This window comes from Myotis nattereri (genome assembly GCF_964212035.1).
Source record: "Myotis nattereri genome assembly, chromosome: 2".
NCBI lineage: Eukaryota > Metazoa > Chordata > Mammalia > Chiroptera > Vespertilionidae > Myotis > Myotis nattereri.
The window spans coordinates 111,158,402-111,186,226 of record NC_138076.1 but is presented as its reverse complement, the minus strand read 5'-3'; the positions used below and the strand labels follow the sequence as shown (position 1 = coordinate 111,186,226).

Below are 27,825 nucleotides of genomic sequence, written 5' to 3'. Positions count from 1 at the left end.
TATTTTTCTGATATATCTCCTTGACCAAGGGAAGCAAAAGAAAAAACAAAACAAATGAAACTACATCAAACTAAAAAGTTTTTGCACAGTAAAGGATACTATCAACAAAACAAAAAGACCGCCTACTGAATGGGAGAACATATTCGCCAATGGCACATCTGATAAAGGGTTAATATCCAAAATCTATAAAGGACTCATACAACCCAACACCAAAAAAACCCCCAAACTGAGAAGGCTAACCCCTATTTTGTAAAACTACTGTTTGGAATTCTCTGCTATTCTTTAGACGGCCTCTTATTCTAAAAAAATAACTTTGCTTTCTAGCCTGCTTGAATAATGAGGAAGATAAACTTAGCTGTCTGACCTTGTAAGCCAGAGACTAGATATGCCCATACTCTCAATGCCATGCAAGGTGTATTTTTTAATTGGATAGAACTGTATAGTTTCCAAGGCCACCAGTGAGATAACCACTAAGCACACATAGGGCTGGCTCTTTAATAAAAAGGGAAGTTATGCTTGTAGCTCTGCTTAGAATTTGAATTCATTTTCTCTAAGCCCACCACGGTGAATAAAGTGTGACTCCAAACTCTCTGAGCATTGCTTGATTTATTCTGGTTCTCTGTAACAAAACAATCCTATTTAAAAGTTGGCAGAGGACCTGAATAGACAACTTCTTCAAAGAGGACAAACAGATGGCCGACATATGAAAAGATGTTCAATATCACTAATCATCAGAGAAATGCAAATTAAAAGCACAATGAGATATCACCTCATATCTGTTAGAATGGCTATCATCCATAAACCAACAAACAAGTGTTAGCGAGGATGTGGAAAAAAGGGAACCTTTGTGCGCTGTTATAGGTGGGAATTCAGACTGGTGCAGCCATTATGGAAAACAGTATGGATGATCCATACTGTTTAACTTTTTATTTATTTATTTTTTAATTAAATCTTTATTGTTCAGATTATTACATTTGTTCCTCTTTCCGCCCCCCCCCCCCATAACTCCCCTCCTCCCAGTTCCTGCCCCACCCTCCGCCCTCACTCCCCACCCACTGTCCTCATCCATAGGTGCACGATTTTTGTCCAGTCTCTTCCCGCATCTCCCACACCCCTTTCCCCCCCAAGAATAGTCAGTCCATTCCCTTTCTATGTCCCTGATTCTATTATAATCAACAGTTCATTCTGTTCATCAGATTATTTATTCACTTGATTCTTAGATTCACTTGTTGATAGATGCATATTTGTTGTTCATAATTTGTATCTTTACCTTTTTCTTCCTCTTCCTCTTCTTAAAGGATACCTTTCAGCATTTCATATAATCCTGGTTTGGTGGTGATGAACTCCTTTAGCTTTTCCTTATCTGTGAAGCTCTTTATCTGACCTTCAATTCTGAATGATAGCTTTGCTGGATAAAGTAATCTTGGTTGTAGGTTCTTGCTATTCATCATCACTTTGAATATTTCTTGCCACTCCCTTCTGGCCTGCAAAGTTTCTGTTGAGAAATCAGCTGACAGTCGTATGGGTATTCCCTTGTAGGTAACTGAGTTTCTTTCTCTTGCTGTTTTTAAGATTCTCTCTTTATCTTTTGCTCTTGGCATTTTAATTATGATGTGTCTTGGTGTGGTCCTCTTTGGATTCCTTTTGTTTGGGGTTCTCCGCGCTTCTTGGACCTGTAAGTCCATTTCTTTCACCAGGTGGGGGAAGTTTTCTGTCATTATTTCTTCAAATCGGTTTTTAATATCTTGCTCTCTCTCATCTTCTGGCACCCCTATAATTCTGATGTTGGTACGCTTGAAGCTGTCCCAGAGGCTCCTTACACTATCCTTGCATTTTTGGATTCTTTTTTCATTTTGCTTTTCCGGTTGGATGTTTTTTGCTTCCTCGCATTTCAAATCATTGACTTGATTCTTGCGCTCCTCTGGTCTGCTGTCGGGAGTCTGTATAATATTCGTTATTTCAGTCCGTGTATGCTTAATTTCTAGTTGGTTCTTTATCATAACATCGAGAGTCTCATTAGTTTTCTTGAGGATCTCACTACATTTATCGGCGGCTTCTAGAGAGTTCTTAAGAGACCTTAAAAGTGTGGTTCTGAACTCTATATCTTCCATTGACAATTTTGTCCTGTTTCTTTGTCTCCGCATTTTGTTATGCTTCCTTGGTGCACCCCCTAGTGGTCTTTGTTCGCAGTCTTATAGATAAATCTTGATTGTTGTAGCTAATTCCAGGGAGGGTTTGACCTCCAGGCCAAGTGGCTATGAGAATCAGCTGTGTCAGCAGTGAGAGAACTTCTGTCCTCTAGGGAGGTGCTAATCTAGCCTTTGCCTGAGGCTATCCGGCAAATGCCTCTATGCAGGGCTTGGGCGGGGCCGGTCGCACAGGATCAACAGGGTGGGCCGGACAGAGCAGTTATGGCGGCTCTCAGTCCTGTCCCCAGGGGCTCTGCCTCTCTGAGTCCCAGCAATGGCTGCAAACCTCGGAGAGAAAGCTGCACTCGCTCTGACCGAAGCCAGACAGTCCCGCTTCTCCCATTTGAGTCTGGGTCCCTAAAGACTCGCCTGTATCTGGAGCTCAGAGTCTGCGACTCCCTCCCGATTGAAAACGCCAACCGCGCCCTCCGCCGACAGCCCGCGCACTCCGCACCTCAGAATTTGACTTCAGCACTGTGCCTCCTCTGAGTGTCCGTATGCGTTTCTCTTTCCTCCTAGTTGTAGGACTTCCACTCAGCCAGCGTTCCTGTGGTTCTGGGTGATGTCCCTTCCGTTTTTTTGGTTTCACTTTTGAAGTAGTTGTTCAAAGCAGCAAACTCCGGCGTTAACCTATGCTGCCATCTTGGTTCTCTAACTTTTTAAAAATTAAAAATCAAACTACCTTATGACCCAGCAATCCCATTTCTCGGTATATAGCTGAAGAAACCAAAACACTATTTTGAAAGAATATGTACACCCCTATGTTCACTGCAGCAACCCAAGTGCCCATCAATAGATCAGAGGATAAAAAAGCTGTCATACATATATACAATGGAATATTACTTGACCATAAAAAAGAATGTACTCTTACAATTTTCAACTGCATGGATGGACCTAGAGCAGTGGTTCTCAACCTTATGACCCTTTAAATACAGTTCCTCATGTTGTGACCCAACCATAAAATTATTTTCGTTGCTACTTCATAACTGTAATGTTGCTACTGTTATGAATCGTAATGTAAATATCTGATATGCAGGATGGTCTTAGGCGACTCCTGTGAAATGGTCATTTGACCGCCAAAGGGGTCGCGACCCACAGGTTGAGAAACGCTGACCTAGACGGTATTATGTTAAGCAAATCAGTCAGAGAAAGACAAGTACCATATGATTTAACTTACATGTGGAATCTAAACTATATAAATGAAAAAAAAAAATACTAGATTCAGATTCATAGATACAGAGAACAGACTAATGATTACCAGAGGGCAGCAGGGCTGGGGGACAGAGTGAAAAAGGTGAAAAGATTAAGAAGTACAAATTGGTAGTTACAAAATAGTCACAGGGATGTAAATTATGTATGGTGCCAGGTGGGTACTAGAATATATTGGGGAACCACTTTGAAAAGTACATGATTGTCTAACCAGTGTGCTGTATACCTGAAATTAATACAAAAATATTATTGAAAAAAATTAAAACAGATTATACTGTAAACCAGCAACTGGACTCCTCGTTATCTACCTAGGAGAGACTCAAACAGACCCATGTTCACAATAGCATTATTCAAAATAGCCAAAAGGTTAAAACAATCCAAGTGTTTATCAACAGATGGATAAACAAGAGTGGTATATATATACAATGGATATTAGTCAGCTATAAAAAGGAATGAAATTCTGATACATGCTACAACATTGAAACAACATACTAAGTATAATAAGGCACACGAAAGGAAAACTAGTGTTTGTTTCCCACTTATAGGTATCTAGAATAGGTAATTCACAGAGAGAAAGTAGAACAGGTTATTAGACACTGGTGGAGTGGAATGGGGAGTTACTGTTTAATGGGAATGGAGCTTCTATTTGAGAAGATGAAGAAGTTCTGGAGAGGAATGGTGGTAATGGCTCAACAACATAGGGAATATACTTAATGGCACTGAGCTATATACTTAAACTGCTAAATATTGTTATATATGTTTTACCTCAATTTAAAGACATTAAGTAAAATTCAACAGAAGAAATACATGTAAGTTCTACTTAGTGCCATATAGGGAGATTTCCACAACTCCTATGGGGAGGTGGTATAGCGTGGTGAAATGTTTGAGGTGACAAATTCTGAATGAAGCTGCACTGCCCAGTTCAATCCTGACTCTATTCTTTGTAGCTGTGTGACCTAAGGCAAGTCGCTTCATCCCTCTGGTTAGGCTCCACATCTAAAGGAAGATAATGGCATCTTTCTCATAGGGTTGTTGTGAAGATTAATGAGTTAATTCACACATAGCATTAGGGCACTTACAATGAGTTAATGCATATAAAGCACTGATGTAAAGAGATCAATAACAATGAACTCATTGTTGGTAGTTACCTAAACCCACCAGTCACACATCCAAAATTTAATATGAAATGTCTTTAATCTGAAACTATTTTGGTGTTCAAATTCTGAAAATTACCTAATATTAATTCATAAATTTTCAGGTATACATGATCAGAAACAGGTTTTATCATTTTATTTTGATTTGTCAGCTCTATGTGTTTTCCTACAGTTGACTCTTGAACAAATGGGTTTGAACTGCATGCATCCACTTATATGTGGATTTTTTTTCAATAAATATTGTTAAATGTATTTTCTCTTCCTTATGACTTTCTTTTTTTTTTTTAATATATTTTATTGATTTTTTACAGAGAGGAAGGGAGAGAGATAGAGAGTTAGAAACATTGATGAGAGAGAAACATCGATCAGCTGCCTCCTGCACATCCCCTACTGGGGATATGCCCGCAACCCAGGTACATGCCCCTGACCGGAATCGAACCTGGGACCCTTCAGTCCTCAGGCCGACGCTCTATCCACTGAGCCAAACCGGTTTCGGCCCTTATGACTTTCTTAATAACATTTTATTTTTTCTAGCTTATTTTATTATAAGAATACAGTATATAACACACAAAACATACAAAATATGGTAACTGGCTATGTTATTGGTAAGGTTTCTGATTAACAGTAGGTTTTTTATTAATAGAGTTTTGGGAGAGTCAAGTTATACACGGATTTTTTATTGCATGGAGGAGGGTTGAGGGTAAGCATTTCATGTTGTTCAAGGGTCAAATGTAGATTTCAGATGGTAGCAAGAAAAATTTATACATTATACATCCTTTACTGTCTCTTTCCTCCACATATCACTAATTTTCTCCTTTAATTTACTAAGTCACATGCATTTGTTATCCAAAGTTGCAGCCACAAAGAAACTTAAATTTATAGTAGGTTCATAACATTTTATTTGCTCTAAAATTCACACTATGCACTCATTTCTGTTATACATTTCTACTTAAAATTTGCAAACATATTTTGTCTCAAAGGAACATTATATACTTACCAACTGAAGATAGAAATCGGTAGGACTATTTATATGACAAACCATAACTGAAACATCTGTCATTTCTTTAGGTAAAATAGGTGGATGATAGTGTAAAATCATATTTTTTTCAGAAAGACTTCTTGGTGAGTGCGATCTAAACCTAATTAAAAGAATAATTAAAAACATAAGCAGGAGCCATTTTCTTGAAGTCTCTTCTCAGTTACTTGATCTGAAGAAAGGACTTGCACATATATTGATTTATCTACCAAGAATATTCCCTTTCCAATTGCTCTCTTCTAACTTGTAACACTTCTTGGTATTGTCTCGGATTATCAAACCAGGTTAAATAAGATGTCAAACCCTGGCCAGTGTTGGTCAGTGGTTAGAATGTTGGATCACACACCAAAGGGTTGCGGGTTCGATTCCCAGTCAAGGGCACATACCTGGGTTGCAGATTTGATCTCTTCCCTGGTCGGGAGGCAGGCAATCAACTGATGTGCCTCTCTCACCTCTCCTTTCCCTGCCCATCGCTATTCCACTTTCTCTACAGATCAATGGAAAAAATATCCTTTGGTGGGGATTAAAAAAAAAAGTCAAGTCTCAAAACTCAATAATTAACCTTCAAATTGGTGTTGGAGCATTTTCGAGCTGGATCTGTAAGCTCTACTCATTGAACTGGTAACCACTCTGTGGTAGCAGTCAATGAGGACAGTTGTGTGCTCTCCATGTCTCCTCCTTCTGGCTCCCAGACTCTACTCTTATTTTTTCAGAATGGAACCGACTTGGTTCACTTCTAGAGTTGTATAATCACTCAGGACAGAAAGTATCTTCCACTATCTCTGTGGTAACTTGGTCATCTTGGTTCATCAGAGATGAAGAAGGAAAGGAAGTTATAGTACCCATTCTAGAGCCATATATTAAATACTGAGTGGTTAGAATATTGAAGTAAGGAACTGTCAAACTACAATTCTTGAAATCCTAGTGTAGTTGCTTGTGATCTTATCAAGAGTATAAAAAATGTTCAGTGACTACAAATAGTTTCTACTTTGAGGTACCTGACTTTCTCTATTTCCATAAATCAAATGATCTGAATGTAGTTTTCACAATTTGTAATTAGAAAACTTGACAGCAATATTTTTACCTCTTACAGCAGTGGTTCTCAACCTTCCTAATGCCACGACCCTTTAATACAGTTCCTCATGTTGTGGTGACCCCCAACCATAAAATTATTTTCGTTGCTACTTCATAACTGTAATTTTGCTACTGTTATGAATCGTAATGTAAATATCTGATATGCAGGATGTATTTTCATTGTTACAAATTGAACATAATTAAAGCATAGTGATTAATCACAAAAACAATATGTAATTATATATGTGTTTTCTGATGGTCTTAGGCAACCCCTATGAAAGGGTCATTCGACCCCCAAAGGGGTTGCGACCCACAGGTTGAGAACCGCTGTCTTACAGAGTATGTTGAGTTTACTTTGGGCCCATAGTTTTAAAGGTAAAATCTGCTATTCCAATTTATAGCTATTATCTCAAAAAATATTTAAGGTTTAATAAATTACTTACCTGGCCAGTTCCATAAATACTAATGCATCTCTAAGAGACACAGGCATATCACTGCTTATTTTATTTGTTGGTGGTTTTTGCAGATCTACAATAAGCACACCATCTTCTTCTCTAAAAACTTTCATTAAAACAGCCTTGTTATTTACCATTTTCAAAAATTCTACTTTAGCTTCTTCTCCCCAAGCTTCATTCTGTGTAAAAAGTTAAATTATAATGTACTTCATAATTATAATTAGCTCTAATGTTAAAATATTCTGAATTTAGCTTTAAACCAACCAAAGTCTGAAAATCTGAGCAGAGGCACTGAGCCAACCACAGATATTAAGTAGTAGCTGGGGCCACAAACCTAAGGACAGTCTTAGGGATGCATGGAGTGTGGGTCATACTTTGATTTATAAATATTGTCTCAAGGTTCCATAGCTACTGCACTTCAGGACTTAGTTTCATGTCTGAATATTAGTATGAAGATTATAAATATTTCAAAAAAACCCAGTATTATATATGAATTTTCCACTTAAATGAAGAAAATTCAAAAGACAATTTTTGAAGTATAATGAAAGCCATGCAATAGAATCAAGGTATTTCTAATCATCAGTTACCTTAGTTCTCATTACTAGCAATATGTGAAGTATACACTACTTAAATAATAAAGAAAAATATTCACCCATTGGAAAAAGGTTTTTTAAGTTGATTTTTGAAATTTTAAGTAGCTAAACGTAAAGTAAATTTTAAGGATCAAAAGTACACATTCCTTGAAAAAAAAATTAAAACATTTTCCTAAGATTTTATGAGCATAAAGGTAAAGCCTACTCAGAATAAAAGACTTAAAAAAGAACAATTTTACCACTCTGAGGAAAACACCAGCCTATTATTTTTATGTTTCCTCCTAGTTTTTTATTCATTCTTTCAAATATCTGCTAAATGTCTACTATGTGTTATGATCTGTTACATGCCTGGAGTACAATGATGAGCAAAGACACAGACTTCTTTCATAATAATATAACAACCTGACATGCATCCTTATCTCCTAGGAGTTTGCAATGTTGCTGGGGAATATGCAGATATTAATAAATAATACAAAGCAGAATGCAATATATAGAGTAATGAACAAAGTGCCATGGAAACAGTGAAGAAATGTACAGAAATACAAACCACCACATATTTTATCTCTCCACACTTATTTGACTCCAAAACTTAGTGGTTTACTTGGATATTTCACCTATCACTATGTTCATATATGCTTATTCCACTCAATTTCCCACTAAGAACATTTCCAGTTGTGGAAAGTGAAGTTCGTCTCCTTTTTCATTGGCACTATCAGATTATTATGTAAAATGTATTTATTAGAATTGGTGTCTTAAACCTACACTCAGCAATCTGACTGGCAATACCTAGCTAAAACTGGAATACTTTAGTCAGTTTTACTTACTGAATTCTGTGGAACAATGTCCTTCAATGAGCATGGCTGTGCTAATGGCTGGAAGTCTTTCAGCAGCCCTTCAATATATGGTTCAGACTTCCTTAGGACCAGACATAAGTCACTTAGTACTATATGTTGCTCAGCAATGTGTTCTGATTTCACATGGGTATCACCAACTCTAGGAAGAATTCCGGTAACATTTTTTGAAAATAATGCTTCAAACCCAAACTTGCTTTCCCCCGTAAAAGTTATGCATTTCTAAGGATACTCTCCTTAGGTTAAATCTTCTAGAAAGTTATATTCTAGTTCATACTTCCTTACAATGTAGATTTAATCTGGCTTTTAAGTACAGACACTGTTGCTACCTATATAATTAACTCTCAGTTGCCTTTACCTGAATTGTCTTTCATATATCTACTTAAACTTAAGGGGATAACGATGCCCCCGAGGAGAAATCTATTTATTTATAAAGCTATGACCATTAAGTAACTAGTGATCATGCAGTAGTTAATACTGTTCCTTACTACAGACTTTCAGTTTGTTTAATTTTCCTAGAACACTGAGGGAAAAAACATTTTTGAATATCTAGAATGAGCTAGACACTATACCACTTTAACATGCATTAATAAAATTATAGAAAACTGATTAAAATTTTTGCTCACAATCATTTTGCAGCTAAAAAGGAACTATTTTTATGCATAATTCCCCTGCTTTGAAGCACCAAAGAAGAGTACTTAAGTTTGGATACATCAAAAAGCTCCTTTTCCAAGTTTCCCATCCAGTAACACTGATAAATGATAATACTGTACTAATTTAGTTAGTAAGATAAATTATAGAGGAAACTTAGAAAGTATATGCCTTGAAAATGAAGAAATATAAATTATTCCTCTCTACCCTTTCCCAATTTCCTTTATTCTTTAGTGTCGACCCTCTCCCCAATCACAAATGTTTCCAAGCAGGCCAGGAACACACAATAATTATAAAGTATCATACCCTGCAACAATTAGGACTTCAGAATTTCCAAAATCCACCATGAATATCTGTATTAGTGCAACTTCACTGACTGAAAATTTAGTTGCACTACAATGTTTTCTAATGTTTTCATTTTCTATTGGAATTAATTCAGTGATAATTCCTCGACACCACATTCCATTTCCAATACTGCTGACAAATACTGTTGCACCTAAATAATGAGGGAGACAAATCATTATCAATGTTAAGGGAGAAAGAATACCTACTAAGCTCTAATTTACAAATGTGTACATTAGTTCAACTACTAAGAAGTCTTAATTAACTTATCTACTCATACTATAGTACTGTGTCAAGAGCTATGAGAAGGGTGAAGGTAGTATAGTACAGTGATGGCGAACCTATGACACGTGTGTCAGAGGTGACAAGCGAACTCATTTTTTTGGTTGATTTTTCTTCGTTAAATGGCATTTAAATATATAAAATAAATGTCAAAAATAAGTCTTTGTTTTACTATGGTTGCAAATATCAAAAAATTTCTATATATGACATGGCACCAGAGTTAAGTTAGGGTTTTTCAAAATGCTGACACGTCGAGCTCAAAAGGTTCGTCATCACTGGTATAATATGACAGTTTCTATTATACAGAATCTTTTGAACTAAATGGGGAGATAAAAACAAAAAATACTCAGCACTTTTTAAGGACCTATGTTTCATGAACTATAACAAAGATGAATGAGAGCATGCTGCCATCAAGACACTCAAGAAAGGCCCTGTCTAATGTTGTTAAGTGGTTAGAGCGTTAGCACGCACCAAAGAGTCTCAAATACGATTTCCGGTCAAGGACACATACCTGTGTTTCGGGTTTGCTCCCTGCCCCCAGTTGGTCGGGGTGTGTGTTGAAGGCAACTGATGTGTCTCTCTAACAGTGATGTTTCTTTTTCTCTCCCTCCCCTCCCCTCCCCCTTCCCTTCCACACTCTCTCTGAAAAGCAATGGAAGAAAATATCCTCGGGTGAGGATTAGCAACCACAACAAAAGAAGACACTCATGAAACACGGGCAAATAAATGACTCTAATACATTGTACTTATAACAATAAAGACCTTCTACCCTTGTGCATGTACACACATGTATGTACAGATATACACATACTGAAATCTGTAAAATATTTTGGTAACATAAAAAAGAATCAATTACCTTCTCTTGGTTATCGGGAGAATAAAGAAACAATGAAAGGCAGAGTGTGAAATGCCAAAATTAAATTAATACACAGTGGAACTGAGAGAAGGGGAAGATGAATCAAGGACCTAATAGCAGAGAGATCAGATGAATTACAAATTAATAACTGGGAGGGCAGAGAGCAAGAAAGAAAGAGACCTGAATTTGAATGCTTACTATGAGCTCAGCAATGTTCTTAGTATTTTATGTTTGAACTCACTTATTCCCTCAACAAACCTGTGGAGATGGTACTTCCATCACATAGATGAGGAAACCAGGCAAAGAGGTTGAAAAGCTAGCCCAAGCCACATGGCTACTTAGAAGAGGTAGGAGGAGAATGCAAGTAAACTCAGAGCCCATTCTCTTAAAAACTAAGTTATGCATCACAGAAAAATTTGGTAGTACTTGATCACTGATTATATACAGAGGGCTGTTGAATAATCCCCTCTAATAAAAACAGGATAGTTGAGAGGCACATCAAGGTGGCCCTTTAAAATTTTAAGCTCTACCAAAACATTTGTTTGGCCTTCAGATTGTTGTGGACCTTCTCTTATGTTTATATACCACATAACCAATATTCTTAGTTTTAAGCTACATATATTAAACCATTCTTTCTTGCAACAGATAAGAAAAAAACCCTGTTAAAAGCCATTTGTTGTTATATATAATGAAGAACAGGTAGGAAAAGGGAACAGCCTTCTAAAGTATCATATCACATTACTCCCCTTCTCAAAATATAAATGAGTATTTAAATCATGTGTACTTACCTTGAAATGATAATTATTCTTAAAACAAAGGATGGCTTTTTGGCTTTCTTAGAACATTTTCTGAATGGAAGCTGAGGTCTTTTGTGCACATACTAAATTTTGGAGAATTATTTGCACTATAAAAATTAAGTTTCATACTATACTTCCCTCCTCTTAGATACTCATAATTTGTTATTTTTTGTTTTAAAATTAATTTTTGTCAAAAGTGTATGATAATCCTAGGCTTCTAATATTGTTAAGCTACAAAGATGAGCTGGGAGTTAATTACACTTTTAAAGAACTACTATATAAGGCTAAACAGATAATACTAAGTCAAGCAAATCATAGCTTTCTCTTATTACAGAGTGAAATCAAATTATAAGGAAAATATTTGTTTTTTTAAAATATATCTTTATTGATTTCAGAGAGGAAGGGGGGACAGAGAGACAGATAGATAGAAACATCAATGATGAGAGAGAATCATTGATTGGCTGCTTCCTGCATGTCCCTAGTGAGGATCAAGCCCGCAACCCGGGCATATGCCCTTGACCAGAGTTGAACCTGGGACCCTTCAGTCCCCAGGCCAATGCTCTATCCACTGAGCCAAACCAGCTAGGGCAGGAAAATATTTGTAAGGAAAGCTTAATTATGGCAAATTACACATACCCTTAGAATTAGGATAGAACAATGAAGTTTCCCAACTACCTCCATGAGGTCCTAAGAAATGGATGCTGCTGTTCTCCTGCATCTCATGAAGCATTCAATAACATCCTCAACATTCACGTGTGGATGTCAAGGGACTGTCATCACACTACAAGGAATTATCTTAGAGGAACAGTTTCCCCTGGAGACAAGGGGGCAAACTACTTAACTGCCCTGCCCTGAGTTTTATCATTTAAACAAAACTCATTTTGCTCCGTAACAGAGTTTTTGTGTATATCTCACTCAGCAGTCAATTTTAATATTTAGCTAACTTACCTAAACAAAATTTAACTTATATTATTTATTTTTAAAAAAATATATATTTTATTTATTTTTCACAGAGAGGATGGGAGAGGGATAGAGAGTCAGAAACATCGATAAGAGAGAAACATCAATCAGCTGCCTCCTGCATGCCCCCTACTGGGATGTGCCCGCAACCAAGATACATGCCTTTGACTGGAATCAAACCTGGGACCCTTCAGTCTGCAGGCCGACGCTCTATCCACTGAGCCAAACCCGTCAGGACACAACTTATGTTAAATAATTCCAAAACTTTCATGCTTTGAGTACAAATCTATATTACACATTTATCTGGGCTGGCCAAATATTATATTTACATAAACCTGACATTTTAACTTGGAGTAATATTTCATTACCTAGCTCCAAAATGTCTGACGGATCAAGGTGTAAACTCTTATTGCAAAACTGATTGACCATCTTTTCCAATACTGTTGCATCATTTATTTGTGAATACTTCCGAATATAGAAGTGGCAAGGATGTATTACATGACTTACAAAAACTAGCTCTGGAGAACCTGGATAAGAACATTCAAACCACATTAATAAACCATAAGTTAGGAAAATAATTCACAAAAACTGAATGCAATATCCTCTAAACAAATAATAAGTGCTTTGTGGCACTGCAAATTCTAGAACACTTGGGTCCCACAAGAGTCCAAACCCAAAATAGTAATTAGACAGCTAAAACAAATATTCACACCTTTGACAAATAATTCTTTATCTATCTGAACTGCAAATATTTTACTTGTAAAAATGTTAAGTAAGCAGAATTGCAGTTCACCTGGTAGATTCTAATGTCAGTTGTATGTTTTAACTCCTTTTTATTACAACAAAACTTCAGAATTTATTTATGAACATATTTGGAACTTAGAACCCCATTGATAATGATTAGGTTTCCACTTTAGCCTCCCAAGCCCTGTTTAATCTATACTATACCCAAAGAACTAATAATTAGTTCATAACCCCTCTGAATCCAAAATCTTATCAGGCTAGAATGGGGTGAAAAAAAATGTCTGGGCAAAGTCAACATATTGAGCAACATTTGCAGCGGTTCTCAACCTGTGGGTCGCGACCCTTTGGGGGTCGAACGACCATTTCACAGGGGTTGCCTAAATACATCCTGCATATCAGATATTTACATTACGAGTCATAACAGTAGCAAAATTATCGCTATGAAGTAGCAACGAAAATAATTTTATGGTTGGGAGTCACCACAACATGAGGAACTGTACTAAAGGGTCGCGGCATTAGGAAGGCTGAGAACCACTGATTTAGGGGAAGATGAGTGTGTTTTGATGGAGGCAGGGATGTGGCAGAGTAAAAGACAGTGAGGGATTTCTTGTATATAACAGTAATTAAGCCAAATGTTGCTACTGATAAGATCTCTGGAGTATAATGTTAAGAACACCATTCTGTTTTAATTCCTTTCTTATAGGTATTAATAGGTATGCTTTGCTTTGTGTAAAAAAAACACAAAAAAATAGAGTTAGAAAAATAATATGTGTATATCTGTTTGTATATGCATAAAGATACTCTGAAAGGGAGAGATGAACAGGATGGAATGGGTTCGAAGAAAAGTTTCACAGGGTATTTGAATACATATATTTAATTTTTGAAAAATGTCGATGTTTTATCTAGTAAAAATGTTTAAAAAACAACCTCTAGGAGGACTGGAATTAGAGATACCCAATAATGGATCGTTATCTAATACAAATCACAAAATATAGCTATATTGAGGATGGGGTAAAGGGATATGTGTAACTGGGAAGACAGCTAGAGAAATATGATATATTTCAGAAACATGTTTGCCAATAACCACCAAAACTTTTAACATTGAAAAGTAAGTTTTAGTTATCATTAAAATTCATTTTACTCATGGCCTCACACTACATAAGAATTACTATACATACAGTAAACTCCACAACATCAAGTTCAGAGTTGTTAAAGTACCTGCTTTTGACCCAAAAGGAGATGATTTTTTCTGAAGAAGCTTGTTTGGATAGCTAGGTGTCCCCATTAGATCATCAGTGAGGCATGCTTCATCAAAAGAGAAAATAAAGGCAATTATACTAATTTTAAGTTGACAATGGTATACTATTGTTTAAAAAGCTGTACCTGAATGGACCAAATACTGGAAAGGCAAGACTCCTTGCATCAGTAGATAATGTCATGAGAGGCTTCTTAACTCACTGAGGTATCAGAGATGATTATACGTTAGAACTGAGAAAGCAGCATGTCCTTTATGTCTTTTTTCTGTATGCAAGTGTCATTCTGGAGAGTCCATCAGTGAAACTAATGTGTGTGGAAAAGAATCAAGTGGGTCTTAAAAATGATCCTCAAGAAGACTGGGAGTGTAACTACACACAGTAGTATCTTACTGTCATGTTAGTGGTGAGAACACCAACACTGGAAATTTAATCAAATCATTACGATAAATTTAAATGTTACAAAAGAGATCCTATCACATTCATGATAGTTCATTTTTAGAACAGATTATATCTAAGATTTAAGAAAGTCTGTTCTTAAATTTAAGGACAAAGTCATGAGATTGTTTCTATAAATTTCATTTATATTTTCATCTTTTATACAAGGTTTATATGTGGAACATTAAATAGTCAAATGCCCTACTTAAATCAAATATCAAATTTATATCTGAGTTTACCTATATTACTGCACTAAAAATAAAAATTATCCTACTTTAGAAAACGTGATGGTAGGGGAGCAGTGTAAGCTAATAGCAATTCCTTTCTGTGAAGCACAGGGACAAAAGGTACTAACTTTGTTTCTAATTACAGACACGATCTATTTTTTCCTTGCTTTTGTACTGTCACTCACTTTCCAGGTTTTCTTCAATAATTTCTTCAATGATCACATCAGGGCTAGATCCCATCTGGGGTAGAGCAGCAATTCCTTTAGGAGATGTTGTTGCAACAACCTCTTTCTGTGGCTGAAAGTTTTTTGCTTCCAAATGCACATCATCAGTTTTGGGTTGCAAAGGAGGTGGTAGAGGTTCATTAGTTAGGACAGGCATGTCAACCTTTTTCTTTGCTGGCGATGGGAATGTATCACGACAAGAAAATTTCTTTTCGTGATTATATTTCTTTTCAAGATTCTGGCCAATTTCATTTTCTTGGGGGTATCTGTTGAAAACAGAAGTATACATCTACTTTAGATCACTTAATAAAGTCTCTATGTCCACCCTCAAGCCATTTCCTTTCCATAGGACAGTTAACACTTGTGACACACACAAAGGGGTAAAGTTACACAGGTGCTCAGGACACTTTTAAACAGCTTTCTTGCAATATAATTGACACAAAAGAAAATTCATTAAATTTTACTAAATTCACAGAGTTGTGCAACCATCACCACAATCTAAATTTAGAACATTTCTATTACCAACCCACCCCCCCACCCACCCCCCAAAAAACAAACAAAACAAAACAAAAACAAACTATGGCCCATTCCCATCCCAGGGTTGGAAAAGAGCAACAAGAAGTGTAATCAATGGGACGCTGAAGAAAGGGCTTGATAGTCACACCACAATGATCTGATCCTAAAAGAGCAGTGGATATACGTTTTCAAAAGAAGTCATTTTGCTTTTGCTTAGGTGTTTGGTTTTAAATTATGTTAAGAGTATTTCTTCTTTTAATTCACTGGCTTAAAAATAAAGTGTAGGAAACTACACACTGTCTTCCACAAAAGTTAAAAATGGAACTCCCATTTGACCCAGTAATCCCATTTCTAGAACTATATCCCAAGAAACCAGAAACACCCATCAGAAAGCATATATGCACCCCTATGTTCATAGCAGCACAATTTACAATAGCTAAGATTTGGAAACAGCCTAAGTGCCCATCAGCAGATGAGTGGATTAAAAAACTGTCGTATATCTGCCCTAACCGGTTTGGCTCAGTGGATAGAGCGTCAGCCTGCGGACTGAAGGGTCCCAGGTTCGATTCCGGTCAAGGGCATGTACCTTGGTTGCGGGCACATCCCCAGTGGGGGGCGTGCAGGAGGCAGCTGATCGATGTTTCTCTCTCATCGATGTTTCTGGCTCTCTATCCCTCTCCCTCTCCGTAAAAAATCAATAAAATATATTTAATAAAAAAAATAAAAAACTGTCGTACATCTACACAATGGAATACTATGCCGCTATAATAGTAAAAACAAAGGAACTTTTACCATTTACAACAGCATGGATGGAACTGGAGAGCATTATGCTAAATGAAATAAGCCAGTCGGAGAAAGATAAATATCACATGATCTCACTCATATGTGGGATATAATGATCAACATAATTTGAATAGATCCAGAGACAAATGGCAGGGGAGGGGGGTGAGAGAGCACCCAAAGGACTTGTATGCATGCATACTAGCATGACCAATGGACATAGACACTGGGGTAGTGGGGGCTTGCCCGGGGTGGGAATGGCTGGGAGGGTGGGAAGGGGGTCAATTGGGGAAAAAGAAGACATATGTAAAATTTTAGACAATAAATAAGAAAAAAAATAAAGTGTAGGAAACAGTGAAGGGTATGATCCTAAGCAAATTGTTAGAAACCTCTACCTTGTCTAGAAATCACCATTAGTCTGAATCCTTTGGGTAAGGCTTTGAATATGACTATTCACTAACTCACAGCTGATTATTTATTCCATTTACTGCGTATTTTTCTATCTTCTTCATTTAGCTACACAGATTTAGGCCATGAAGTTTATAAGTATAGAAATTTTATCAAAAAGATAAGATTGGATCTCAAAAGCTTGTATTTTAGTTAACCCATGATGGATTTAACTTGGTCACAGATCAGCATTTAGGAAGCATCTATACTAATAAAAGGGTAATATGCTAATGAGACCAGGAAACCTTCCTGGAGACCTTCCGGACGTCCTTCTGGACAAAGCAATGGTGGTGGGGCCGAGGCAGAGGTGGTTAGGGGCGATCAGGCCTGCAGGGGAGGGCAGTTGGGGGCAAGATCAGGCTGGCAGGGGGGGCAGATGGGGGCAAGCAGGCCAGCAGGGGGGGCAGTTGGGGGCGAGCAGGTCAGCAGGGGAGGGCAGTTGGAGCAATTAGGTTGGCAGGGGAGGGCACCTGTGGGCAATCAGGCTGGCAGGCAGAGTGGTTAGGGGCAATCAGGCAGGCAGGCAGGTGAGTGGTTAGGAGCCAGCAGTCCCAGATTGCTAGAGGGATGTCCGACTGCCGGTTTAAATCCGATCCCCCTAAACTGGCAGTCGGACATCCCCCGAGGGGTCCCAGATTGGAGAGGGTGCAGGCCGAGCTTAGGGACAAACCCCCCAACATGCACGAATTTCATGCACTGGGCCACTAGTTTTAGAAATAAGAACCAACAAAGCCAGATGGATTCAGTAATGATAAATCTTATCTGTCTCTTTCAACAATGGGTGTGCATTTAACCCACATAAAATAAGTACATGTGGAATAAAGGTCCAAGCACCTGCTGAGGATGCATATACGTGCACAGCTTTGCAATCCAAACATTTCTTTTTATAGTAACTTTTATCTGACCTTACTAAGACATTCAATAATTAACCAACTCCAGTCTCATACGTAAACCCCTCCTTTGACTTCTAGAACACTCTTCTCTTGTTTTGTCTTTCAGCCTCTGCCTGCTCCTTTTCAGTTTTCATGTTGTTTTGTTTGTTTGTTTTTCAGGTTACTCTTTGTATGTCCTAAAATTTCCTCCTTTTCCAGGTTACTGTCCTTGACCTACTTCAATACCTGCTTTCACTGGGCAACCCATTGTTTAATTACCACTTGTAATCAGTAGATGCAGGGTTTATAGTGAAACTTCCCTAAAAACTAGGAAAATTTTTAAAAGACTATTGAGTTAAATTTAAAATCAAGACAAGATAAACAAACTCTTTAAGAGACAGAATAACTTTTGATATTTAAAATATTTGATAGTAACCATATTTAAGTTATGAAAATGTCTATAAAAGACATGACTGAAAAAGTGATTATCTATGGAAGCACAAAAGTAAAGTCACAGAAGCAAATATGGAGCAGGGCTCCCTATCGAGGAGGATGACTTGAGCCAAAGTTCTCTGGGAAGCTCTTCCCTGTGGTGACAAAGAGTTATCTAGGCCTAATGCTGTTAGGCCATTTAATTAATCTTATTCCCTTTATTCCAAACAAGACTGCAAGCAAAGCAACTTCTGACAATTTGGCTTCTTGTGTCTATCTGGATATTGGAGAAGAATGCCAGCATTAAATTGATACATTGGCATTCTGACTCTATTTCAGTTTTGTGAACTTGATGTCTCTGAGTTCCTCTGGCTTAGTGTGGAATGGCTCACATCTATTCCTGGGCTTACAAGACCATGGGCTGCACTCTGCTTAGTTCCCTACAGCAATAAATGTGATGCTCCTTGGGGGATGATTTCCCTCAAGACACACCACCTACAAGTGAATGAACTTCTTTTCTTTTGGTGTTTATAAGTCATCTACCAGTATATTCTGACTACTCCTAAACCCTGAATCAAGTCCAAGACCACATCTTAAAGGTTCAGCACATTTAACCAACGGCCATCTGGACATTTTTCCCTAATACCTGGTAAACAGCACTTACTCAACAACTCTTCTATCTCCCAACTTTTCTCCTTGCATTCCCAGTCTTGGTGAGTAACACCACAATCCATCAACTTAATCACCAAAGCCAGACCTGTAAATCACCCAGGATGCTTCCCTCTTCCTTACTTCTCACACTCAATTACAAAGTTTTATCAATTTTCCCTACTTAGCATTTGTTATATCTATCACTCTCCAGTGTTATTACCTACTTTTGATTTCTCATCATTTGCTGATATTGATAAAATAGTCCAACTGATCCTTCAGCCTCCAGCCTCATACTCTTCCAAATAATACTCTGTATGACCACAGAATTAATGTTTAAAAATGTAACCTAATTATTTTACTTTCAGGCTGAGTATCTTTTTGTGGTTTGTCTATAGCTGTGTTATCCAACAGAACTTTCTGTGATCATGAAAATGTGTTGTGCTGTCCAATGTGGCTACTGAGACTTGAAATGTGTATAGTAACTAAGGAACTGAATTTCTCAGTTTATTCAGTTTTAATGAATTTATGCTTATATGTAAATGGCCACATGTGGTTAATGGCTACTACAATGGACAGCATGGGTCTAGAAAATGAAATTCAAACACCTCTGTACAGCATACAAAATTTTTAGAATTTAGCCTCTATGTTCCCTCTGCCAAATGCAGTTCCCTGAATGTTGTATGTTATTTCACTGCACACATGTCTTTCTGCTAAGATCCACTGCTACTCATTTGTCATGGATAAGGGCAAATAAAATCTCCTTTTTCCAGGTCCCTTGTTATCCCCAGAACTGACCACTTTCTTCCTTTGCTTCTTCATTAAATTTTGCATATATTACCATCATAACAATTATGCACTTTGTTGTTCACATGTGTCATCCTCTACTTATTGTAACTTTTCTGACATATATCTCAACATCTAAGGTTATGCCTAGCATAAAATTAATGTTCAATGTTGGCTGAACAAATGAATCTCTAGAAATAACTTTGGCACACATACCAATGAATACTGATCCCTCCTAGATCTCTTTACTCTTAAATATTTTATGTAGAATATAACTGATTGAAGCTATTCTGCCCTTTATTATTTTTCAACTTTTGAGTCATATATATTATAGTAAGCATCAATTTTCCTGTCTCTTAGGCTGTTATTAATAGTATGTTGTCATTCTTATAAATACTTACTTTGTTGAGTCCTCAAAGTCAATCTTTATCATACTGTTGAACACAGAGATGATCTCACTGCAACTCATATTCAACCTACAATAAATACTAGCATGTAAGTAAATATCCTAAAACACATTTATTACTTTCTCTAAACAAAAATCAGTTGCTGACATAAAAAATTCTTAATGACAGAACATTTAAATAACTTTCTTACTTATCATAAATTACACTTATTTTTACTTGCTTGCTAAGTTGGAAAACATTTGTGACCCAAATTTTCAATTTATAATTGCTTGCTATTTTAATAAATCTAGGCTCTAATATGTTTTTATACTTGTTAGGTTCTCCTAAATTATAACTTACTTACCTCGGAGATTTCCTTAGTTTTAGAGCACTAACTTGTGGCAATTCATTCTCAAAGGTTAACTTCAAGGCGCGAATAATCTAGAATAAAAATAAAAGCGTCTATTTTGTTCATTAGACAAAAATAGACCCAGAAACATAGAAGCATGGAACAGACTGTCAAACCTCAGAGGGAAGGCAGGGGAGGATGGGTGGGAAGAGATCAACCAGTGAACTTGTATGCATATATGCATAACCTGAGGACACAGACAATGGGATGGTGAGGGCATCAGGGTAGGGGGGTGGGAGCAGGCATAAAGAGGTCAATGGGGGTAGAAGGGGAAGTTATGTAATACTTTCAACAATAAAGATTAAAAAAAGAGATCTGTTTTTGTTTATCAGTTTATGTTGTTCATTATAATCCATAAATGAGTGAGATCATGTGATATTTATCTTTCTCTGACTGCCTTATTTTGCTTAGCATAATGCTCTCCAGCTCCATCCATGCTGTTGCAAATGGTAGGAGATCCTTCCTTTTTACAGCAGCGTAGTTTTACATTGTGTAGATGTACCACAGTTTTTAATCCACTCATCTGCTGATGGGCACTTAGGCTGTTTCCAAATCTTAGCTATGGTGAATTGTGCTGCTATGAACATAGGGGTGCATATGTGCTTTCTGATTGGTGTTTCTAGTTTCTGAAGGTAGGGGAGGGTGGGGGTAAGGGGGAGAGATCAACCAAAGGACTTGTATGCATGCACATAAGCATAACCAATGGACACAGACACCAGGGGGTGAGGGCATGAGCGGGGGGGGGGGGTTGGGGTGCAATGGGAGGACACATATGCAATACCTTAATCAATAAAAAATAAATAAAAAAGGAGACGTACCACTCATATGTAAATTTTCTTTTAATATTGTTGAAGCTGAGTAAGATTTTAGAAGAAAAGGTATATCCTTTAGGTATTTCACTAATTAATGTGTTCAAGATTTGATTTTAAGGATTTGAAGGAAGGAATGCAAATAAGTGTTTATGACTTTTTCCCCTAAAAGAAATTTAAAACTTTTGGAGATATTTATTAACAGATAATAACAACAAAAGACACTGGTTAACAAATGAGATATAGCTACATGGCCAGAGAAAATTCTGACCAGATTCATTTTGCATCTGCATTGTTGTTATCAAGTGTTTCTCTCTCTTTTTTTCATCTTCCTAATGAGGCTAACGAGAGTAACGACCAAATCTTACCACTTTTTTTTTTTAACTTCCTAATGACTCACATGTAATACACAGGAAATAACTATTATTGTTTTAGAACTACAATTGGAAGGAGGCCTGGCCTACTAAGACAGTGGTAAAATCTTTCATTTAAGGTTAGAGACTTTTGAGGCAGAAACCAATGGCTACTATTTTATACCTCAGTTCAATCCAAACATCTGATCATCTATGGGAAATGAGGCCCTAAGGATTCAAAAATAGAGTATGATCTTTTCCCTAAGGGAGAAAGGGAGAAATTAGCAAAGAGGATTGATGGTTAATTCTATTCTTGCCCCATGATCTCATAAGAAACACGTTTCTACATTTTTGCCCAACTCTATCACCTGGGCACATGATTAGATAACAGGACATAGCTGAGGCATCTTGTTTCTTCATCTGCACATCTGGGGAGGCAAGAGGGGAAGGAAAAAACCAGAATGGAATCTTGAATTAAATTTTTAAGTTAAGAGTTGACAGTGATAAATATATTGAATGTAAAAAGAATTGTTATTTAGTTTGGTACCCTTATTTGTCATGATTGTTTATTCAAATATCCTAGAAACATCAACATTCAACTCAATGTCATCCTACTTGTTCTCACGCTGTATGTTATAAAACCTTACTATATGATTTACCTAATTGATAAAAATAAAAGGCTAAACAAATTTATTAATGTTTATTTTAGAACTCAAAAATGAATAATTCTAAATTGATGCCAATGCTAATTAAGATAATCTGAAATACAGATTGTTAATTCTTAAATATTATATTTGAAAACATGTAAAATAAGCTACCTCAGAAATAATTCACACCAAATCACAGCAATCTTGGGAAAGAACAACAAAGTCAGAGGTATCATGCTACCTGATATTTGAAACTATACTACCAGGCTCTAGAATCAAAACAGTATGATACTGGCATAAAAACAGACACACAGATCAATGGAACAGAACAGAGAACTCAAAAATAAACCCACACCTATATGGTCAATTAATATTTGACAAAGGAGGCAAGAACATACAATGGGATAAAGACAGTCTCTATTCAATAAACAGTGTTGAGAAAATTGGACAAGCACATGAAAAAATTAAACTAGACCACTTTTAACAACATATATAAGAATAAACTCAAAATGGATGAAAGACTTAAATAAATATAAGACTCTGGAGTCATAAAACTCCTAAAAAGAAACACAGGCAGTAAAATCTCTGACATTTCTCTTAGCAATATTTTTCTGATATATCTCTTTGAGCAAGGGAAACAAAAGAAAAAACAAATGAAACTACATCAAACTAAAAAAAAAAAGTGCACAGCAAAGAATACCGTCAACAAAACCAAAAGACAGCCTACTGAATGGGAGAACATACTCGCCAATGACACATCTGAAAAGACGTTAATATCCAAAATCTATAAAGGACTCATACAACCCAACACCAAAAAACATCAAACAATCCAATTAAAAAATGGGTAGAGATCCTGAATAGACACTTCTTCAAAGAGGACATGCAGATGGCCAACAGATATATGAAAAAATGCTCAACATCACTAATCATCAGAGAAATGCAAATTAAAACCACAATGAGGTATTACTTCATACCTGTCAGAATGACTATCATCCATAAATCAACAAACAAGTGTTGGTGAGGATGTGAAAAAAGGGAACCCTCATGCACTGTTCCTGGTGGGAATGCAGACTGGTGCAGCCACTATGTAAACAGTATGGAGATTCCTCAAAAAATTAAAAATCAAGCTACCTTATGACGCAGCAATCCCACTTCTGGGTATATATCTAAAGAAACACAAAACACTAATTTGAAAGAATATGTGCATCCCTATGTTCACTGCAGTGTTATTTATAACTAGTAGCCCGGTGCATGAAATTCGTGCACTGGGGCTTGGGGGGCGGGGGAAGGGCCCCTCAGTCTGGCCTTGACCCTCTCCAATCTGAGACCCCTCAGGGAATGTCCAACTACCTGTTTGTGCCCACACTTTTAACAGATAACAGCTCCATTGTTGTTTCTTTCTTATGCTTAACACATTGTATGCGGGAAACGTATTTATACATTTTACGTATTTATACATTCTACCAGTGTAATAGAGCGCGGGACACGTATTAATATGTTTTTATAGACTAGCAGTAGAATGCGGGTAACGTATAAATACATAAACTAAAGTTATTGTAATTTTACTGAACGTTGCCATTTGCGCAAAAAATTAGCAAAAATGGCCCGCGCCACCTGTTAGCGTGCGATAAAAACTACCTGCAAACAATGTGTTAAAACCATTGGAATTAGTAGGTATTCAAAGTGTGTATACATTTTGGGGGGACACCTTGTATATCTCTAGTCAGCAGTGAAAGGAACCAACAGCAGATTTGGAACCCCCAGACAGGGAACCTCGCTCACTCCCCACATGTCTCCCCACTTCACTTTCCACCTTCATGGGCAGCAGGAGAATCGACGTTTTCTCTCATTAATTTGGAAAAGCACGTCCTGTCACCCGCTGCCTGGCAGGAGTGCGCTAGGCCCCAAGCAAGCGAGGCTCAGTCAGGGCAGCCTTCGCTCATAGGTGCTGGCACCCAAAGTGCACATTCCTCCTCTACAGTCGCCCCGACTATCCCACTGTTTCACTGAGAGGACGGAATTCCTCTCCACTTCTGGGTTCTTGATCTTGAACGCTGACCGAAGGCACCTCAGTGAGGGCCACCTGCGCCCACCAGGTGTGTCTATCTGCACCTGTTCCTGCCTCAGCACCTGCATTAACCCCCTAGAGATGATCTCGTAGCTGCACTGGCCTCTGTGGGAACAGGGCATCACCACTCCGCCCTCTCACTGTCATCTCACAGGCGCCCACCCTCAGCACCCAGAACACCCAGACACTCTCCAAAGGACGTGAGCGCATCAGAGGGGATGTGTGCACATCCTGTGGGGGTGTTAGGCATGCTGGGTTGATGGAAGTGCGGTGGAGAGGCGGGGGGAACTTGTGCACGCCTTGGTTTGCAACTGTTGCAGGCGCGGGAGGGTGACAGTGTGCTGGGGGATGTTCGCATGCCAGGCGGGGATGTGCACACCGGAGGCCTCTGGCTTTGCAGATCCGCAAACCCCCGTGGTGCGGCCAGGAGGACGTCAGTCTGGCCAGCCACGGTGGCTGTCCCTGCGATCCTGCACCTTCTGGGCCAGGAGGCGGATCTTAAGCAGCCACTCCTGGGCGCTGATGGCCTGCAGGCGCTACTTCAGCTCAGCCTGCAGGCTCCGCTTGGCGTGTTCACAGCTGTCACCACCGCCATGTGGGGAGTACAGGCTGCCCTCCGCCGGCCTGCCTCCCCTGTCCAGAGGCTCTCTGCGCTGCTCACCTGCACAGAGTGACTGGGCTGGGTGGAAGCCCTGCCCAACCCCGGCCGATCTGCCCCTGTGCGAGCTGCTGCCCCGCCAGGAAGGGTCACGGATCCGGGTCCCGGGACTGCGGACAGCCTCAAGCACTGCCCCCCTCCTGGCATGGTCACAGATCTGTGTCTTGGTCCTGCGGACAGCCTCAAGCACTGTCCCCCGCCCGCCAGGTCACAGATCCGGGTCCCGGACCATGGACAGCCTTGCCCGCTGTCGCCTGCCTTCAGTATGCAAATTAGCCACCATCTTGTTGCTTCAGGGCGGGGGTCCCCACTGGGGTGCCTGGCCAGTCTGGGTGAGGGGCTGAGGGCCGTTTTCAGGCTGGCAGGCAACTGAAGCTCCCAACTTCTCCTTTTTATCTTTTTTCTTTTTAATTCTGGGATTTATTTACCTTCTATGGCTGTCACTGGAGCTGAGAGCTGGCTTTAGCTCTGAGGCCCGGCTGCAGCTCTGAGACCTCGGCTGCTGAAAGCAGGGATCTGGGTTTGTTCTATAATTGAAACACTGTTGCGGTCCTGCTGGCTGAAGCCTGGCTGGCCGAAAGCAGGTTTCTGGGTTTTGTTTAACTTCTATAATTGCAACATAGCTGCTTACAGTGCAAGCTGAGAGCCCAGCAATGGCAGGCGGGGAACCTTGGCTTCCTCCTTCACTGGAGCAAGCAAGCCTCCTGTTCGCTTCAGCTGCCTGGCTGCCGGCCACCATCTTGGTTGGCAGTTAATTTGCATATCGCCCTGATTAGTCAATGGGAAGTGTGTCAGAGCTACAGTTAATTACCATGTTTGTCTATTATTAGCTAGGATAGCCAAAATATGGAAGCAACCTAAGTGCTCAACAATAGATGAGTAGATAAAAAAAGCTGCCATACACATATACAATAGAATATTACTCAGCTGTAAGAAAGAATAAAATCTTATGATTTGTGACAGTCTAGATCAGGGGTGGGCAAACTTTTTGACTCGAGGGCCACAATGGTTCTTAAACTGGACCGGAGGGCCAGAACAAAAGCATGGATGGAGTGTTTGTGTGAACTAATATAAATTCAAAGTAAACATCATTACATAAAAGGGTACGGTCTTTTTTTTTTTTTTTTTAGTTTTATTCATTTCAAATGGGCCGGATCCGGCCCGCAGGCCGTAGTTTGCCCACGGCTGATCTAGATGGATCTAGAGGGTATTATGTTAAGTGAAGTATAAAAAGCTATAGAATATTCGATAGAGGATGATTGCCAGAGGCCTATGGCGGAACTACCTTATTATGGCAATTAAAATTTTTGTACCAAAAATTGTAGTGTGTTTAACTTAATTTATTCATCAATCAAATATTACTCAGCCATAAAAAAGAATGAGATCTTACCATCTGTGATAGCGTGGATGAACCTAAAGGGTATAATACTAAGTGAAGTCAGTCAATCCGAGAAATATAAGTACCATATGATGTCACTTATATATGAAATCAAAAGAAAAAAATAAAATATAGAGACTCAAAGATACAGAGAATTGACTGATGACTGCCAGAGGAGATGTGAGTTGGGGTACTGGGTGAAAATGGTGAAGGATTTAAGAAGTGGAAATTGGTAGTTACAAAATAGTCATGGTGATGTAAAGTACAGCATAGGGAATATAGTTAATAATATTGTAATAACTATTAACAGTGTCAGATGAATACTTGAAATATCAGGGGACCACTTTGTAAAATATATGATCATCTAATCACTATGCTGTGCATGTAAAGCTAATACAAAATACTGAATATAAACTGTAATTGAAGAATAAAATAAAAAAAATTCACATCATGAACTATTAAAATTACCTGATTCAGGTCACAATAAGTCCTTAGAGAAGGTGCTGACTTTAACTCTCTTGCTATCTTCATAGCTGCATTCAAATCATTTTTTCTCTCTTCAATGCAGGTTTTAGCCATTATTACGTTTGATAAATAATCATTTGTTTTTCTTGCTACTTCTTCACACAAGTTCTTTTTCCTTCGTGTAAGATCCCAAAGTTACTTGCACAATTCACAAACATTTATATGAACGTGAGTTATAGTAACTAAATAGTATTATAGAGTAATTTTACTAATTTATGAACTTAACATGGTTAAATAAGGCATTAAATTGAACTGAAATGTATTACAGTTGAAAGCTATGTATGTATAACTAGAGAAAAAGTAAATTTTGTAGGTTATAGTTATATGGCAAATACAGCTGTCACAGAATTACAAGGTTAAGACAGACTCATGATTCCCCTTAAAATAGAAATCCTCGCTATCTTGTAGTCACTGGTGCCAGTGCAAAGACACATTTATATTCATTTCTCAGTAGGATCTACATGCACAATTTAAAATTTCCTTCAGTAGACACATACAATATTTTAAAATAGGTTTCACCAAACCATAACTGAGGTATCAATTAACTATACTCTTCAAAGTAATCACTTAGTAAGGTTATCTATTTATTATTTCGTTACTTGTACCTCAGTCAAAAAATTTTCTGGGCCTATGGTAGAACTACCTTATTATGGCAATTAAAATTTTTGTACCAAGAACTGTAGTGTTTAACTTATTCATTTTATTCATCAAACAAATGTATTTTGATTATTTTCTCAAAACCAAATCTGGCCTCAGAAAAGGATAGCTTGCCACAC

General features: G+C 38.0%; 1 protein-coding gene across 1 annotated transcript in view; it reads right to left on the bottom strand.

Annotated features, from left to right (window-relative positions):
• The window catches only part of RNF17 (ring finger protein 17), a gene marked incomplete at both ends in the record, with an annotated part of 152,520 nt that overhangs the window by 85,590 nt on the left and 39,105 nt on the right, over positions 1-27,825 (bottom strand). Inside the window, 9 exons of the mRNA XM_081083577.1 lie at positions 5,550-5,691; positions 7,106-7,296; positions 8,535-8,703; positions 9,519-9,708; positions 12,818-12,976; positions 15,297-15,601; positions 20,218-20,292; positions 20,567-20,643; positions 26,993-27,164. Coding sequence (XP_080939703.1) covers positions 5,550-5,691; positions 7,106-7,296; positions 8,535-8,703; positions 9,519-9,708; positions 12,818-12,976; positions 15,297-15,601; positions 20,218-20,292; positions 20,567-20,643; positions 26,993-27,164 — 1,480 coding nt within the window. The remainder of the gene's footprint in view (positions 1-5,549; positions 5,692-7,105; positions 7,297-8,534; positions 8,704-9,518; positions 9,709-12,817; positions 12,977-15,296; positions 15,602-20,217; positions 20,293-20,566; positions 20,644-26,992; positions 27,165-27,825) is intronic.